At 42.3% G+C, this 19332-nt stretch overlaps 2 protein-coding genes across 18 annotated transcripts in view; one reads left to right on the forward strand and one right to left on the reverse strand.

Moving 5' to 3' along the window:
- GTF2A1L (general transcription factor IIA subunit 1 like) overlaps window positions 1-19332 on the reverse strand; it is a 959941-nt gene that overhangs the window by 844911 nt on the left and 95698 nt on the right. The gene's annotated exons all lie outside the window — the stretch shown is intronic.
- LHCGR (luteinizing hormone/choriogonadotropin receptor) overlaps window positions 1-19332 on the forward strand; it is a 66108-nt gene that overhangs the window by 16678 nt on the left and 30098 nt on the right. For all 3 annotated transcript variants that reach the window (XM_079940702.1, XM_079940703.1, XM_079940704.1), the window contains exons 2-6: window positions 2416-2487; window positions 4487-4561; window positions 7555-7629; window positions 9653-9727; window positions 9816-9893. In XM_079940702.1, the coding sequence (XP_079796828.1) occupies window positions 2416-2487; window positions 4487-4561; window positions 7555-7629; window positions 9653-9727; window positions 9816-9893 (375 nt within the window). The remainder of the gene's footprint in view (window positions 1-2415; window positions 2488-4486; window positions 4562-7554; window positions 7630-9652; window positions 9728-9815; window positions 9894-19332) is intronic.

The following is a 19332-nucleotide window of genomic DNA, read 5'->3' on the forward strand; positions in this document are numbered from 1 at the left end:
AAGGAAACATGCCATCATAGGAAGATTTCTCCCCCTACAGTCCCTGTTCTTCTCGGATGCCCTGTTAAATAAGTTTGGGTACTGAAGGAGGTACTTGGTGGGACTGTCTTCAGGGATAAAATCAGAGGAGCAAGTTTGGATTACTTGTTCTAGGTTGTAGCATCTCTAAGAGACAGTTGAGTGAAAGCATTTTTCTGCAATGAAATTTCTTTGCATTAGCCCTAGAGAGGAACTGCTGGTAAGCTGCTTTGCAGGAGGAATAGCAAGGGTGTGACATGCCTCTTCTCAAGAGAAACAAGGTTCCAATTCATGTCCCTTCACCTTGCTCACTGAGAGAGAGTGAGTGACCTGCTATACATCCAAAGGAAATGAAAGCACTATCTCTAAGAGACATCTCCATCCCATGTTCATTGCAGCATTACTCATAATAGCCAAGAATAAGGAAACAGCCTAAAGTCACTTGACAGATGAATGGATGGAGAAAATTTGGTGTATATATATATATATATATATATATATACACACACACACACACACACACACACACACACACACACGACAGAATATTTTTCAGACATAAAAAGAAGAAAATTTGCCATTTGCAACAACCTGGATGGAAGTGGAGGGCATTATGCTAAGTGAAATAAGCCAGAGAAAGACAAATACTATATGGTATCATTTCTCTGTGGAACCTCGAAAAAAAGCCAATTTCACAGAAATAGAGAATAGAATGGTGGTTGCCAGTGGCTGGGGTAAGGGAAAATGGAGCGATACAGGTCAAAGGGTACAAACCTTCACTTATAAGAAGAATAGGTTCTGAGGATCTAATGTACAGCATGGTGGCTATAGTTAAGAATATGGCATTGTATATTTGAAAGTTGCTGAGTAGATCTTAAGCATCCTTACCACAAAAAAAAAAGTTAACTACTTGAGGTGACAGATGTGTCAATTATCTTGATATTGATAATCATCCCACAATGTAGGTATACATCTAATCATCATGTTGTACACTTTAAATATATACAATTATATTTGTCAATTATCCCTCAATAAAGTTGGGGAAAAAATTTAAAAAGAGAGAGAGTGGGTTAGGAATCATACACTTCAGGCCAGTATTGCACAGTAAAGAACATTTGGAGACTCTCTGCTTGGTCATGTTACCTTGTCCAGGTTACTTAATCTGATCAAGTTTCTTCTGCTATCGAAGGGAAATACCCACCTCACACCATTGTTGAGTGAGTAAAATAAGGTTACAGGTGGGTGTGCATAGTTCCCACAGCACGTTACAAGCATGTTACAAGTCCCTTCTGGGACTGTAAGACATCTCACTGATTTGAATATGCTCATCATGGTGGAGGTGCTCTCCCCCAGCAGCTAAGCCAGTTTCTGCTGCATAGACACACGAAAAACAAGGCAGCATCTCCCACTTCTATTCTCCATATTCTTGATATTCACGTCCCTCCTGAAATGTCCTGGTCTACTCCCCTCTTGTCTTCCAGTCCTTGAGCCAAATCCTTGAATCACTGTACATGCTTGATAAATACTGGGTGAACATTCATCTACGCCTTGCAGTTGCTTTCTCCTGAGTTATCTTAACCCCAGTTTCCTTTATCATCCTATTCTGGTTTTGCTCTTGCTGAGTAGTCACTCTTTGCTCAACTTTTATGTAACGCGTAACTTTTATCTCAGTTCAAGAACACTCAGATTGTTCTTCTGGATATAAGTAAGTGCCTGAAGGAATCTCTATAGATACTCCCCGCAAATGGCATGAGAGGCCCGCTTGATTGAACCACAGGAGCAAAGTGGTCTGGTTGGGATAATACTAAAATAGGCTGCCTGGGGAAGGTGGTAAAGATCAAAATAGGAACATGTTCTTAGTGACTCTTCCCTTCTCTTGCCTGCCTGGTTTTCAATTGTAATTTCACCATCTATTTCTCCACTCTACCCAAGATAGCTTCTTTTCCATCCTCCCAACAAGCCCGTAAGTCCACTCTAAAACTGTGTGTTAACTATTTACTTGGTGCCAAGCCCTACCCTTTATACAGGTTATCTTGTTTAACCATCATAACAACCCTGTGAAATAGAAATTATTATTTCAATTTTATAGATGAAGAAATTGAAACAGAGGACGTAAATAATATGCTCAGGGTCCTATAGCCAGGTAGTAGGAGAGTGGGGATTTGAACCTGGTTGGGTCTGATCCCAAAGTTCACTATCTTCGAAACAAAATTACACACTCTTTGATAAAGACCAAGAATGAGTCATGGCGCCTCTCTTTATTGATATAAGTTAGAACTTTCAACCTGAATCTAGCTATTTGGAACTCTGTAGTCACACACACACATTTTATTCATGAATTTAAAAGGCACCCAATCTTAAATCTTAAGCTCTTGGCTCTCCTTTTTTCTTTTCTAGATCACTCACCTATCTCCCTATCAAAGTAATCCCATCTCAAGCTTTCAGAGGACTTAATGAGGTCATAAAAATGTAAGTAAGATACTGCATATCAAAAGACATTTATAATTGGAATAAATTTTTCCCTCAGAGAACACATAGTTGAAAGGGGATAATTTTTCTAGGAGAGGAATTGTGTTTAGGAAACCCTAGTATTTTTATCTTTAAAGTACAAATAATACCCAGGGACCTTTGAAGAAAAGGTATGATTTTCAAGAGTTATTAAAATCCAGATAACTAACCTTGCTTCAGTGAACTGAATGTCTTTTGATAAGTGATGATAAATTACTCAAGTAGAAAAGAAGATAGATTTCAGTCATAAAAACTCTCCCTCTGCTAGAGCAGCTATTCCCTCCTGTCACATTTTTAGATCACACCTACATAGAAGAAAATGTGTTGAAAGTTTATTGTGCATCAGAAGATTATCTTTGTATCTAAAATATAAGTGTATCACAAAAACACAGTATCTATAGCCATACTGATAAAAGGCATTTATCAAAATTGTAAAGCAGCCTGATAATGCAATGTGATCTCATATTTGTGTTACATGTTAACTTCAATCCTACATCCCTGTGTCAGCTTCTAGGACACAAGATCCCATATGTGGAAAGAGAACTTTCAAAGGAGTCCAGTATTCCAGCATCCTCCTTAATGTTAGTCTGAGTCAAAGGACCTCAGAGGCCATTTAGTTCCCAGAGAGCATCTTAACAATCCTCTGGGCTTTGGAAGCAGATTTGCATCTCTAAAGGAGACGCTGCATCATCAGTCCTAGTTCCTTGGGGAACCTCTGATTGCTTTTTAGGGTATAAGCAAGCAAGGAGGATATTAAAAATAATTCATTAAGAATTAGTGCATATTATAGGAAATACACTGCAGGTTACGTAAATGTCAGTTTGCTTGAGGCTAACCCTTACTCTTCTGCTCTCAAGTTTAAATGTTGAGTTTTGATAGCTTTTAATATATTAAGACCTCCTAGTGAGGAAAGCAGCCACAGTTAAATAAGTGAACCATTAGGGAGGAATAACGAATCAGCCTAGGAACTATCCATCACTGTGTTGTTCATAAAAGACCTTAACTGCCTTAGGCTCAGCCTTCCTGTGGGCTAAAGCTCTCATCAAGCCTGAAGCCTTCAGGGAATGTAAACATTAGATTTTGCGACTTCTTTCTCAGCTGGCAGCAAATGGTAGCTTCTGCTGGGATTTTAGGGTAACACTGACATTACCTACATGCTTGGTGGTGGTAAATATATGGCAAAGTTGGTTCCTTTACTTTTGTGTCTTTTTTTTTTTTTAATCAGTTCATTCACTTATCTATTCATTCATTTATACCCTATGTGCCAGGCTACATGAAGCCACCAGGGATTTAGAAGTGAATAGGACAATACACCTTGTCCTCAATTTGCTAATGAAGTGAAGGAAATGGTCAAATAAACAGACAGTTACAACACAAGAAGGACACTTCGTGTAGGAGTTGACCACTTTGCAATTGCATCAGAACAGGATTTGGGGAAAGGGGTAAAGCGTTAAGAAACAATGCATCCTAACCCAAATTAAAACCTCACTAGAGTGATGGCGTTGAGAACCCAGACATTCTGATCCTGGCCCTGAATCTTCCCATGAGCATTATTTGCCTCTCCTCTCAGAGCTTTAATTCCCAAAACTGTAAAACAAGGGAATCTGACTGGATTTTCCCAAAGGACGTGCCCACTTCTAACAATCTGTGACTCTGAGTCATAGATAAATAAGGAAAAGAACCTGTCGCATCAACAGGGAATACTGAAACTTGCATTTCAACTGCATCTGGGTTGCAGGTGCCCATTGGTGTTCCTAAAGGAGGGGGGCGGGGGGGATGGGCGTGTTAGCACTTTATGATGTGAGGACAACTTAAGGCTTCCCTGTTCTTTTTTAAAAGGACACACTGGAGCCCCCAGTTGTTGGGTTGTACACACAGCCTATTATTATGCAGACACAGTCATTTCTTTCATGTTTCTTCTTCTTCTTTTTTTTTTTTTTTTTTTTTCTCTCTCCCCTAGTGAAATCTCTCAGAGTGATTCCCTGGAAAAGATAGAAGCTAATGCCTTTGACAGCCTCCTCAATTTGTCTGAAATGTAAGCATCAGCTAACAGATAGTTTATTGCTGTACACTATTACCCTCGCTTGCTGGAGCCCACTCAGTATTTGTATTCAAGCATCCACTGCTAGGAATCCAAGAGGAAAAGACCACAGCAATTACTAGGTCTGGGCAGGCACTAATTTCTCTCACTGCAGTGGCCTGAAGGTTGCCATGGTGACAACTGCTTCTCCCTGGGAGCTGTATAAACTCTGGAACATCACAACACAAAGTTGGAAATGAAAATTGACATTGTGGAGTCCTGTCAAGGAGCTCTTACCTTATGGAAGGGAGTGTATGGAGTTCTTGGGGTGGTGGGAAAATTTGGAAAGGAGCTTAGAGATCATGAATTAGTTCACTGGGGACTGTTTGAGCATATTCGTTGGTTTAGTAAATGGTTCTTGGAAACCTACCATGTAAAAGTGTTTGGCATGTGTATGCTGGATTTGTTGTTATTATTGTGATGTCTTTGAACGGAGTCTTAAAAATAATCCTTTCCAAATTATCATTTTCCTCCAATTTACAAAAAAGAGGGGATGGGAGGAGACTGGCTCTATTCAGTTTTCAGATGATACACCTGTGGCCCAGAGAGGTTAACTGACTTGTCACACAGCAAGTTAGTGCCAGAGCTGGGGCTAGAAAGCAGGTCATGTGACCCCTAAACCAGACTTCTTACTGCTGTCTTATCTGGCCCAAACCTGACCTTCTGCAAACCACATCTGCAGAAGAGTTTCAAAAGTTACGGAAGCGAAAAAGATGTTAGCAACAAACATATTCTGAGCACTTGTGCTTGGCCTTTATTTATTCTAGGTTGTGTCATTTAATTCTCACAGCTGCCCTGCAAAGTGGGGTAATTATCTCTTTTGTTCATGGGAAGGAATGGGGGCTCAGAACGGTCAGTAACTTGACCGATGTGGCACCTGAGACAATGGCAGGGCTGGAATTCAACCCCAGCCTATCTTCAAAGCTTGTGTATTCTCCACTATACCACAAGGCCTCCCTATGAATGGTCCAAATAGCAATTATCTAAAGAGAATAATTAATTAATAAGTATGTGGGTGCACATGTCCAACCAAAGGTCAAATGCTACTGGAATACAGAGGAGGGAAAATATAAATCTCCCCCAGGAAATGATGGTGTAACCAGAGAGGTAAGACTAACTCACCAACAGTTACGGGGAAATCCGAAATAATGGGTGTTTTAGTGCAAACGGTATAGTCTGGACTTCGCTGTGAAGTAGAATTTCAAGAGGCGAGTGGGGAGCGGGGCAAGGTCATTTCCATTACAGGTGACAGTCCTATCCCAGACCTGGAAATCTGAAATTCTTCAGTTTTAACAGACTTCCCAAGCAATGTTGAAGCAGAGCAGCTTGAGATAAATAAAGCTGTTCGTGATGCAGAGCAACATTTATTAATAGATAAAGTATCAATTTATCAATACAGAAAGAAAAATAAAGTGCTCTAAGGGAAAGTTTATGGACTTTTCCCAAAGAAGGCCCTGAGACTAGAATGTTAGCTCCCCGCAAGCCCTCTTTGTCTTGTTCACAGCTGTATCTCCAGCACCTAGAACAATGCCTGGCACATGTAGGTGCTCAATAAATGTTTGTTGACTGAATGAATGTATGGATGAGTGGTCAGACCCCAAAAGAGTCTTAAGAAATAAAAGTTCTTTCCATCCTACCCACATAATGTCTTATGTGGCCCATGACTGCTTGACTCAGTTGTTGTAAAAATAATTACAACAAAACGTCACTCACCTCTTAAGAATCAAAGGGACAGAAAGGACGGAAATAGGCACCGAGAGTGGGTTACTTTAGAAGGTAGAATGCACGCTAGACTCAGAGTCAGAAAAACCGAGTTCACCTCCAAGTGCTGCTACTTCTCAGCTCTGTGGCTAGAGACAAGTCATTCAACTTCCTGATTTCATCAACTGGAATAGTCATTGTTAACACTGGTGGAGGCCTTACTGCGATCGCGACACACACATTTACCGCTCAGAAACCACACTACGAGGAAATCAAGCTTTAAGTGACGTATCCAAGGTCATACAATTAGTAAAACCAGCATGTAAAACCAAGCTGACTCCAGAGTCCGTCCACCTAACCAATACACTAGATTTTCTCTACAGAACAAGAGTAATTATCATTTCCTTAGGTGGTTGCTGCATGGGTTAAAAAAGCCAGATGCATGTACTACCTTTTACTGAATCCAAAGTAGACAGAACCCAGTAAATGTGGCTGCTTCCCAAAGTCACTGGGGAACTAGGGGGACGAGCAATAACGCCACTGTGGTATTATGGCTGTACTTCCGTATTTTGCAAAGCCCTGCCTTGTACATTATCTCTACCTATTATGTTACTCACTACCTGCCAACCTGTGAGGTAGGAAGAGTACTATTATTATTCTAATTTTACAGAAGGGAGCATTAGCTCCGGGAAGTTAGGAGGCTTGGCATCATCACACAACCAATTATCTATAGAATGGACAAAAAATCCCCCCAATCCAAGCCCCCGGCCTCTGCCCTGGGCTTTTACAAAGACTGAGTGCCCGTCTGGATAACTGGTCAGTGTGACTGCCAGCACACTACAAAGAAAACCAGTTTGCCTACAAGGACAAGTAGCCAATTTGTTCATTTCTCCTGAGAATGGAACCTCCCATCACCCCCAGTGTGCTGGCTCCGTGGTGGGGCACGACCTAGCTGGCCAGGAGCCCTGGATGTTGGTGCTTCCTCAGGGGGTGCAAGGGAGAATGGAACAGACTGCCAGCTATGATGCTTACACCTATCTCAGCAAGAGGTTGAAAGCAGTAGCCAACCCGCTCTCACCATTCCGTTTCTATCCCCAGGGTCCCTGGAGCTCCCCTCAAGCACAGGAAAGTCACTTGATTTTGTTGATGCCACTTTCAGCCAGCATCCTCTGGTGACCATGACCTTGTGCATTGCGAACGAAACACATCAATTAAACTGCTGCCTGTTTCTCCATTTCTCTTTACAGACTGATCCAGAACACTAAAAATCTGGTGTACATCGAGCCCGGAGCATTTACAAATCTCCCCCGCTTAAAATACCTGTGAGGAATTTTCCTTTTTTAAGCGATTGGGGAGGGGGACGTGGGCATCTGATGAAAACCTAAACAATTAAAAGGTTGGAGAGAATTTTTAAACCACATATTTAGCATTATCTGCATGTCTGGCCTCAGCCCTCTGATTAAAATTTAATCAGCATTTCTTATCAGCTACCGCACTGGGTGCTTTCAAATACACGTAAGTGGTTCCCAACATTTTCTCCGTCCCAAACATCCAAGAAGAATATCACCCCTTTGCAATGATCTTCAAAGTGATGGTGGGCATGGAACAGGGAGGTCAGGACACTTTCAAAAGCGTAAATCGGCATCTCTAAGGTGAGGTGTTGAGGTAGAGAGAGCATAGGTGAAAGTGGAAGAGGCAACTCTGATTTGATCCCCATCCCTGGTTGAAAATTACTGATCTCCTTTCTCTCATGTGTTCATTCATTCGTTCAGTGAAAACTTTCAAAGCATTACTTTGAGGTAGGCACTGTGCCGTATAAGCGAAATCATTATTTTCTATTTCCCATTAAAACTTATTAAGTCCACTAGTTAGAACTATAAGTACCACTGTAGCCCAGCAGATTCATTGCCTTGCCAGCAAAACCAGAATTCCTGAAACTTGATACAAATCTATAAATTAATCACCATGGATCTTCTCATATATCAAGTAATCACTCATTCACACAGAAAAAAATGAACATTTAACCCTCTAACACAGATGTCCATTCTCTCTTCTTCCTGATGAATTAAATTTCATAAAATCTCTAGAGGATGCAAAGTCCACAACCCCTACCAGCTGGAAAAAAAAAAAAAAAAAAAGAGGAGGAGGGGCAGACACCTCTCTAGTGTTCCACAACATGCAAGCAGTCCTGCCCTGGGGGATGGGCACCAGTGTAGCTCCTTCGGCAGCTCTAACACTGGATGATGATTCCTAACCCAAGTGTTCTGCTTTTCCAGACCTCCAAGGGGTCTATGGGACACATAAGTATCTGCAGCATCAACTCCTTTGGAAAAACATAAGAAAATCCGAGAACCAAACTTGACCACTGCAGCCCCTTGTTGTCGAAGAATCATTGTCTTTATTAAATAGCATTTCACCCCTAAAAAGCAATATTCCCCCAACCCCGGTACACACTGCAGTCCAAGCCCACACTGCCTTCACCAGCCACAGACAGGGCAAGGATTGTGTGATCTGGGGTAACAGGTAAGGAAGAGAACCAGAGTGAGCCCAGAGAGAAAGATGACTTCCTTTCATTGTCACCAGAGTGCCGGGCAGTTCATTTCAGTTGTCCAGTGTCCATGACTGGTGAATTTAAAACGCGATTGGGGGGAGATCCAGATGCCTGGACTCCATTCCCATTCTTGTGTAATAAAATATCCTTCAGTTTAACCTATCACTGAAGCCTCTCTCCTCTTTGAAGGCTAAATAAAAGGTGGGAGGAAAAGAAGAGGAGTCCTGAGTAGCTCCAATAACCCAAAGAATGTTTAATGATCTCAGTGAGATACAAGGAAGAACTCCCTGAATCGCAAGGTAGCTAAATAAAGGGAGATTGTTAATAATGAGGAAATGGATTTCTCACATGGAGATTAATCCTCCTGAAGTGTTTGAGTTAAAACCTGTTCTAAAGTAGTGAGATGCTTTCTGGAACCATCAAGAGCACGGAATAAACTAGTTAGCAAAAGGAAATGGAACGCAATACAATACAAAAATGCAATTGATGCAATAGTAAAAAGACAGGCTGGAAATATTTACAGATGTAAATGAAAAAGACTTAAAAGTTTAGTCGCATCTCCTAGATCTCTAAGTAGGAGCCATTAGAGTAACTACCCCCACAGTGTTAGGGGCTTTTAAATTCTGATGACCTTCAGCAGCTAGAAGTGTTACTGATAAAGCCAAACTCCATGTTTTTAAATTTAATGTGAAAATTGTATTACAAAGTGCCTTTCTACCGCTTTTATCTTTATTCCTTAATAACGATCACTTTTACTCACTCTGCCCACATTCCCACCCTGCCCCAAACCACAGGAGCATCTGTAACACCGGCATCCGAAAGCTTCCAGATGTTACGAAGATCTTCTCCTCTGAATTTAATTTCATTCTGTAAGTACCAGGCTGATTGCTATGCATAACAGTTTCCTATTTGCATCTGAAATTTGGAAAGTAAATATTTCTCATTTCATTCCTCAAGGGAAATTTGTGATAACTTACACATAACCACGGTACCAGGAAATGCTTTTCAAGGGATGAATAACGAATCCATAACACTGTGAGTAAACTGGCAGATTCACGCCCTCCCATACAGTTCCTGCCATTCCCACTTCTAGCTTGAGGTGGGCTCTTTCTCATCTTTTACCATGTTCCTAACTCTCTGGTGACATTCTTTTTGACTTAAAATGCCAAGGGTGAGAGGAGTTGTGTGGGATGGCAGCTAGGTCACATGTTCACATGACAATCAACCAACCCATTAAGTTCAAAATTAATCAAATGGGCCCTGAGGATTTCCAGTGACCAAATTTCCAACTGATGAAATTATTCACTACATCAGTGGACTGCTTTGAAGCTAAGAAGAGACAGCCTGGGGGGGAGTCGCTGCCCTGGTTAAAAGAGAGCATAGAAATTTCAAGTTTCAACTGAGAAGAGTGAAAGGATATTCTCCAAGTAGGTAGAGTAGTTGATCAATGGACCCTGCTTGCTCGCTCTCTCTCTCTCTCTCTCTCTCTCTCTCTCTCTCATTTTTCACCCTCCCCTTAGAACCTGCTCACTTTGCTTCTGAAGGGACACCATCGATGCCCATTCCCTAAATCCTTTAATACCTGAAAATAATGTCTTTTTATCTGGCAGTCACTTCTCAGGTTATCAGGCTCACAGGCCTATCCCTTTCACGCTCTTTCCTAAGGCCTTGCTACTAAAAGTATGGTCCATGGACAAGCATCTACAGCATCTTCTGAGAGCTGGTTAGAAATGCAGACTCTCAGGCCCATCCCAGACCTACGGACTCAGAATCTGCATTTTCATAAGATTCCAAGTGATTCACATGCACGTTAAAGTTCAAGGGGCCTCATACTAAGATAACCCAACTCATTCTCTTCACTGTACACCTGCCTGGCTTCCTTCCCCTGGGATCCCTGCCGTCTTTACATGGGGCACCTTCCTTTGCCCCACCATTCAGAGGCAGCATCCTGGGTACCATGTCTCATTTATGTCCAAAGCCCAGTGACAAGTGTTCAACCCTGCTCCCCACATCCACATCCTCTCACTCATTCTGCTTTGGTTACAGCCCATGGCAGGATCTGTGATGAGGCCATAAATGAGCTTAAATGTCCTTAAAGAAAGACAGAGCGTGCATTGGGTGACCCTGAGATGAGGAGGTAGTTGTGAAACAAGAGAAGTGACCATCTCAGAGGACTCTCTTCTCTACAGTGGATTCTAGAAATTGGTATCAACGGTACACTGCATTTGAATAGTACTTTTACTTTGTGTAGGTGTAGTTCAACACATGCAAGTGTCATGTTACAAAGCTGTGGCCAATACAGCATTGACTCAGAGTGTTGCAATCAAAAGAATACAGAGCAGCAACCACAAATAGTTTCAAAATAACTCAAATTCTTAACTTAAAACTCTTGAACACCAGAAACGAGACTAGACCCTAGACAACCTTCTCTACAGTCTTTCTACTCCTCCATTTCCCTCATGTACTGTAGCTCTTCCAGCTGTTTAGAAAGTGTTTCTCACTCACTATTGTATATGGATCTGGAACTACTCATTCATCATGTCCCCTGTCAGAAACAGGGCATGTACAGAGCAAACACTGAGTCGGGAGGTACCTCACGCTTTAGGATTTGGGGTCTTTCCACGTCTTTATTGAGGACACAAAAGACATATAAGATCCATGGCTTTGAGAAGCTCATAATCTCAATGGGGGAAAACATGAAAGAAGGAAAGAATAATACAAGCCACTAGACATTCACTGTGAGTGTGTGGTACACGGAAATGAGAAGTATTGGAGAAGTCCTCTTGGGCTGGAGAATCGGAGAGGCTGCAGACTTGAGTTAGACCTTGTAGAATCAGTAACGTTTGTATGAGTAAAAGTGATAAAAGCAGCTAATATTCATATAGCACTGACACTGTTTTAAAGTACTTTTTTAAACTCATTTTAGTCCCGCAGCAACCCTATGAGGTAGGAACTATCAGCCCCACTTTTAGTTGAGGAAACCAAGGCACTGAGAATTTAAGTAATTTGGCCAAGGTCAAGCTTTAGACTCAGACAGTCTTGGCTCCAGAGTCATGGTCTTACCCATTTTGTGATACCACATACCGAGAAAAGGGGAATGAATATTCCAAGTGGACATGAGCGAAAGCATGGCTGTGGGAAGGAGGAAAATGGGATGAGGCATACTTATTGGGAGTAAACATCCTGCTTAAGGAATGGAAAATACATTTAGATAAATGGCAGGGGTGGAGGAGACACTGGATTGCAGAGGGTTTTAAATGCAGGGATAAGGGGCTAAAGGCTTAGAAATAACCCTGAAAAAGTATTGAGAAGAAACCACTCAGTAGAGTAGACTTTAATTCAAAGATCACAAACATCCAGTACTCCCTTTGATTTTCACCTAAATCTAAAAATAAGCAGGAACCAATAGGTACTCCTCCCAGATACATGCACAGCAATGGGGGTGGAGTGGAATAAGAATGAAAGAGCGGAAGATGTGGAAGAGGACCAATAAGAAAATGAATGTTGAGATAACCCATAGGGGCCTATGAGCTCACAAGACGGGGCCACCCCACCGACGCCAAGGGACAACTAGAGATTTCTTCTCACACATCACATTTCAGCATTGGTACACGAGAGCTGCACAGTGGTTTTATTAGGGGCCATTAACTTATTTTCGTTATGATTTTAAGAAGAACAGTGCCTACCGGCAGGGCATCACTGCCCCACCTCTGAAGTTAATGAGGACTGCAGCTCCATCTCTCCCAGAGAGCGTGCATTGGGAGCGTGCATTGGCATCATGCCTCCAGCGCCTCCTCACGCTCGGCCCTTCGTCTGGAAGGAAGTGATTAGTCATTTGCTTGGCACCTGTTCTCAGCTGAATGCGCCCGTCTGTAAGTGAAGGGCCATGTGAAGCACCCCGTTGGAAAAGGGTATTACATTCAAAGAGGAAAGCCTTATTTCCTGAGCTATAAAGTTCAACTCTCTAATTAGAAAATAATGAAAGCAAGCCTTCTCTTTTCATTATTAGTAGTATTTGAGATTTTGGTTTTCATGGAACCTTTCCTGTCCTCCCTCCACCCAGATCTTTACCAACTGTGAGCTCATTTAATGAAAACAAAACACTGCACTTGATGCTCGAGAAGCTCAGTGGGGCTAATGCTAAAGCTATGCGTTATGCTGTTAGGTCCCTTCCTAGCCAGTTTGGCTTTTCATTAAATCCCCTCAGGAGGCTACCTTGAAATGTTCCCCCCTGAATGCGCAGGGTCTGGCTGCACCACCTTTCAAATATTCTAGATGACTTATCACACCAGTCTCAAAAAGGAGTCAACCTTGATTCACGTCTGAACTCCACACAGAGAAGGAAAGATCACAGCAATTAATTCTCTAAGACCCTTCGGAGAAGGGTGACCTGGCAAAGGAAGACAAGACTCCGAGCTACACCTGTGACGAGCCGCAGTGGAGAGGCTATTGGGCGCTGAAGGAGAAAGCCTGGCTTCCAGTCCTGGCTCTGAGTCTAACCAGCCTTAGTCGAGTCACACCACGGCAACAGGCCTCTGCCTCTGTCTCTCCAGTGGGATTATTAATACCTCCTTGTGCAAATTCAATTACATTGTGTCAGCTACACTGTGCCACCACTTAAAAGCTCATATTCAGGAAGCCAGTTATTTCAGACCATCATGAAAACATCGTGTGTCATCGTCTCTTTATAAACATTTTTTATTTTGAAAATTTTAACCGACAAATGGAATCCATTTGTCTTTCCACTGACAAGTGGAAAGAACTGCACGATGAGTAGCCCTGTACACCTTACCGAGTTTCACCTACTATTAACAGCTTAGCACACCCACTCCATCTCTAGATAGCTAAGTACATACAACACATTTCCCTCTTGCCAAACCATCCAGAAGAAGTCTATAGGCATCATGACACTTCCTACCTAAATTCTTCAGCATGTATCTCCTTAAACAGAAACATTCTACATTACAACACCGTTACACCTAAGAAAATCAGCATGGATTTAATGACGTCATCCAACCTACAGTCTATATTCAAATGAAAATGTCTTTTATAGATGTTTTTAAAGTCAGAATTCAAAGTTTATACACTGCATTTTTACTGTTATGCGCCTTTGTCCTCCCAACCTTACCTCCCATCCCCCCCTCCTGAGAACTGCGCCCCTGCCTTCCTCTGTTCTGTATGACACTAATTCCTTTGAGGACCCAGGCCAGTCGTCTGGACTCATCTGACTGCATTGTCCTGATTAGATTCAGGTCAACATTTCTGCAAGAATACTGCAAAGGGGAGGTTATACGTCTCCCACTGCATCAAACCAGGAGGCCCATTGTGTCATGTTGTGCCACTCCTTGGCCATCTGGTTAAGGTGGTGATTGCCAGACCTCTTCATTGTAAGGGCACATTTTTCCCTTTGTCATAAATAAGTAAACTATTGTGGGATACTCTGAGTTCATGTGACTATCGAGTTGGCCAACAGCCTTTCACCCAATGGTTTCAGCATCTGTTCATTATTGAGTTATTATATAGAGAGCTACAAAATGATAGTTTTAAACTTATCACTCCTCTACATTTACCAGCCAGCCCTCTTCTGTATAAAAGAGGTTTGCTTCTTTTTCCTTTTCCTCTCTTTCTCTCTTGCTCTCTCTTTTTTTCTAAATTCTTTATTGGAGTATAATTGCTTTACAACGGTGTGTTAGTTTCTGCTTTATAACAAAGTGAATCAGCTATACATATACATATATCCCCATATCCCCTCCCTCTTGTGTCTCCCTCCCACCCTCCCTATCCCACCCCTCTAGGTGGTCACAAAGCACTGAGCTGATCTCCCTGTGCTATGCGGCTGCTTCCCACTAGCTATCTATTTAATATTTGGTAGTATATATAAGTCCATGCCACTCTCTCACTTCATCCCAGCTTACCCCGTCCCCCTCCCTCTGTCCTCAAGTCCATTCTGTATGTCTGTGTCTTTATTCCTGTCCTACCCCTAGGTTCTTCAGAAGCATTTTTTTTTTTTAGATTCCATATATATGTGTTAGCATGCGGTATTTTCTCTTTCTGACTTACTTCACTCTGTATGACAGTCTCTAGGTCCATCCACCTCACTACAAATAACGCAATTTCGTTTATTTTTATGGCTGAGTAATATTCCATTGTATATATGTGCCACATCTTCTTTATCCATTCATCTGTCGATGGACACTTAGGTTGCTTCCATGTCCTGGCTATTGTAAATAGTGCTGCAATGAACATTGTGGTACATGACTCTTTTTGAATTATGGTTTTCTCAGGGTGTATGCCCAGTAGTGGGATTGCTGGGTTGTATGGTAGTTCTATTCTTAGTTTTTTAAGGAACCTCCATACTGTTCTCCATAGTGTCTTGCTCTCTTTTTAAGCATCACTATGAAACAGGGATTTTTCTAAAACTTTATTCAATATATTATACTGCATTGCTGTCATCATGATTTTAGATACCTGTCACCTTTTTATTGTTGCATGTGGTAAGTTGACATGAACTTGGCTGTGGTGGAGGGAAACAGAAAAAAACTCAGTACTGCTGAAAAGCAAGAGGCATGCTCATATCAGAGAGAGGAATCCCTTGCTATAGAGACTGTGAGCCCCACAGAAATGGGGGAATTCTGATGAACATCCAAAAGTAGGGTCATGGCAGCATATAGTAGTGACCAGAGACAGTTACCCATACAATGACTGCCAGGGTATCCACTAGAGAAGTGTCTTCATACATGAGGAATCATTCAGATATAAAAGGACTTCAGCAAAGTACTGCATGAAGAAAGCGGTGATGGATAGGATAGGATCCCTCTGCTTTAGGATGGTGTTTATATAGTCATTTGATAAAAATTTGCTTATAGATATACTACCACGCGGCATATTTTCTAAACTAGTATGCTTTCCCCTTCAGTAACAAATATTCCTAATTCTGCAAGGTCTGACTCAAGTCTCAGCTCCACCATGCAGCCTCTCTGACTTCTCCAACCCAGGAGGACTTCTCCAAGACTTCTCATTTCTGTGTACCACACGTGCTCACAAGGAATGTCTACTGGCTTGTATTATTCTTTCATTACTTCATGTTTTCACCTATTGAGATTATGAGCCTCTCAAGGACATGGATCTTATATGTCTTCTGTGTCCTCAGCAAAGACATGGGAAGACCCCAGATCCTAAGGCGTGAGGTACCTCCCCATTCAATGGGGTCACTTTGTGAGACCCCAAGGATCTGTAAACCTAAATTAGGCTTTCTTCTTTGAAATCATCCAAAAACTAGGTGGCTACATGATCAAGTGGGAGCTATGGCAGAATGTCTAAGACTGCTAATATAACCCCAGAAACGCTTTTAAAGCCCCAGGAATATTTGGAGTTTGCTACAAGGCAGTATTCAGAATTAGAGTGTCATATGTGATTGAGTTCTAAAGCCCGAATCTTATTTTGAATAAAAAGGTGCTATTCTCTCTGTTTGAGTCAGAATTTCTGACACTTGAATAGAGAATGTAGACACTGCTTTAAAGTAAGGTGCAGCTATTATAATGGAGGAGAGAGAAAAATTCATTTCTATGCCTGTGACAGCATCCTCAAAGCAAAGGAAGCCCTCCTCATTTAATTCTGACACCACGATGTTTTAGAAAAAAGCTATGTGAAGTGACTCTCCAGATGTTTTAAAGGGCATTTAAAGCATTGTGCAGCCCTGACAGCATGAGGTTTCCCACTCACATCTGTAATTTCTCCAAAGTAAGGAAGCCACTCTTTTAATCAAAACAAGGCAGCACATTCTATTGTCTGCAAATGTTAAGAACAGAGCCAAAGAGCAGTGGCTGAAAAGGAAATGGTGAGCCATTTTCTTTGGAAAGTTGAAAGAAGCAGAACCCAAGCTATAAAAAAAAAAATTTTTTTTAAGACATAAAAAATGTCCAAATACAAAAATGTCAATGGTGCCAGCACAGACCAAAGGTGGTTGAGGGCCCCCGGAGAATGCACACATTCGGGGCAGCCCAGGCCACTGAATTGACCTGCTCTACCCGGGAGAAGAAAGGCCCCTACCTCAATAGAGGAGAATGACAGTTCAATTAGACAGGTCACTGTATTTCATGACACGCTGTCCAGAGCATGGAAAGGGAGATCTTTCTCTCTGTTCTGGCCAGACAGCTGGAAGCCACTGTTAAGTATAAGAAGAAGAAGAATCATAGGAGCAACACAGGAAGCATTTACTTTGTTCCAGAACCTATTTCTAAGTACTCAGTGTATGTTTACTGTTTTAATCCTCACAACAGCCTTTTGAGGTCAAGACTATTATTATCATCTCTGTTTTCAGATTACCAAATTGAGACACAGATAGGTTAAGTAAACTGCCCAAAGTAACTCAGTTCATAGGTAGTAGAGCTGGGATCCAAGCCCAGGCAGTTGGGTTCAGGGCTTGCAGACTTAACTGCGAGGCTGCACTTAGAGCAATGGCATTGTAAGCCCCACCAAAAGAGCCAAGCCTAAAATCCTAATATGTGTCAAAAGTAGGATCAGGGTATCACACACCAGTGATGAGGAACTGGCATCCAGACAAGTGCTGGCAGCTTGCTTTGCTAAAAGCACGGTAGGGGCTAGTTTTTCTACACATGTAGTTCCACCACTAAGAAGGTAGAGAAAGCAGTAAGGGGACCAGAGTCTGGACTCAATTCTGTCCAGCAGACCATCTGATTTGCGCTATGGAAATAATGAGAGCTGCACCATCCTAGGATATACCCTAGGGCAAGGTCCCAAAGTGGCACGCCCGAAGCTCACTGGGAGAGCTTGCTATAAAAGTGCACTTTCCTGGATACCACGGCCAGGTTCTGATTCCGTAGGTCTGCAGTGCACCTGGTCAGTAGGTCTGCATCTGCATTTGTGGCCAGCAGTTCCAGACGATTCCTATTCAGTGGATGGAGGAGAATGACTTGACAGACACTGGCCTAGACTCTAAGAAATCCAGTTTCAAAGGAGTCCAGAGAAAAGACAGGTATGATTTCTTCATCTAAAAGAGATTACTGCAAAGGAATTCAATCCCCAAAATGACAAGAGACTGCCAAAGGACAATATTCTAAGTGTAAAATAAAAAGAGAATTCTAGTGGGATTGTGTGAAAGTTGTGTGTAATGCCACAAGACAACAGAGATAAACCAAATACCAATCTCCTCGGATTCTACAATATAGACGGGGACAGAAAACGATTGAAAAATGGCATCCAATAATCCATTACACAATATAGTGAGGAGCTCGTGTGTGAAGCTGTAAACTCAGAAGAATTCCAGAAGGAAGCCCATGGGAGCAGGGAAAGCCAGACAAGGCTCTTCCTCCCGTGGAAGGGCAAGGCCACCGCTCCCCCCAGCCTGTTGACTGAACTCGTGTTAGGTAGCAAGCATTATGAGAGATCTGGGGGTTTAACAAAACGAATTAACTATGCTCCCCTGCTCTCTTTGAACTCAATTATTTTGTAGTCTCTATATCTTCTGAATTTCAGTGTTCAAGTGTCAAGCTTCAACACTGAGTCCCAACTATACTTATTTATATGCTGGTTTGTCTCAGGTGTGTTGATGGAAAGAGACGCCCCCCCAAACACACACACACACGCACACACACACACACACACACACACAAACACACACTATATAGATATACATATTACGCACCTCCACACTACACACATACACATACAAAGAAATTAAATCCCACGCTTGTTTTATTTAACAAAGGCTAGAGAAACCCTGTGGACAGCAGCCACCTGCAGGAGTAGGTGGAGACTGTGTCTAAACTGTTTCTCATGTCGCCCCCAACCTGTCCCTGACATGGGCGTGCAGCTGCCCTGTAACGGGAAGCTAGCACCTGGCCAGATGCGCGGCTCAATTTTATATCACACCACAGCCCTTTCTCACTTGAGTCTCACAGCATTGTTCATAAAGAACTTACACAAATATTTCTATTTGAGACTGTGGCTTTCAAACTTGCTTGGCCATGGTTTACAGTGAGAAATTCACCTTATATATAACCATTTGTTCATCCAATTCATTTAACATATATTTACTGTAATCCTCCCAGGCGCCAGGCACTGTCCTACACGCAGGGGATTCTGCAATGAACAGAACAGTTTGAATCCTTGCTCTCATAAAGGTTACATTCTGCCGGGGAGGCAGACAGTAATATAATCATGGGTCAGATGCTAATAAAGCAAATCAGAGAAGGGAGACAGAGAATGCTGGGGGGTGCAGTTTAAATAGGGTGGCCAGGAAAGCCCACGCCGAGAACATGACATCAAACATAGCTCTGCAGGAGGAGGAAGAGGGGCCGTGTGGCTGTCTCAGGGAAGACGAGTCAAATCACCCAGCAAAACTGATGTGCTGGAAGTAGCCCCAGTCACAGTGTGTTCTGGTCTCATTTCCACTTATTGTGAACTTTAGACAAGTCACTTTCTTCTCTGAGCCTCTTTCCTTCTCTGTCAAATG

Source organism: Stenella coeruleoalba (genome assembly GCF_951394435.1).
Source record: "Stenella coeruleoalba genome assembly, chromosome: 13".
NCBI lineage: Eukaryota > Metazoa > Chordata > Mammalia > Artiodactyla > Delphinidae > Stenella > Stenella coeruleoalba.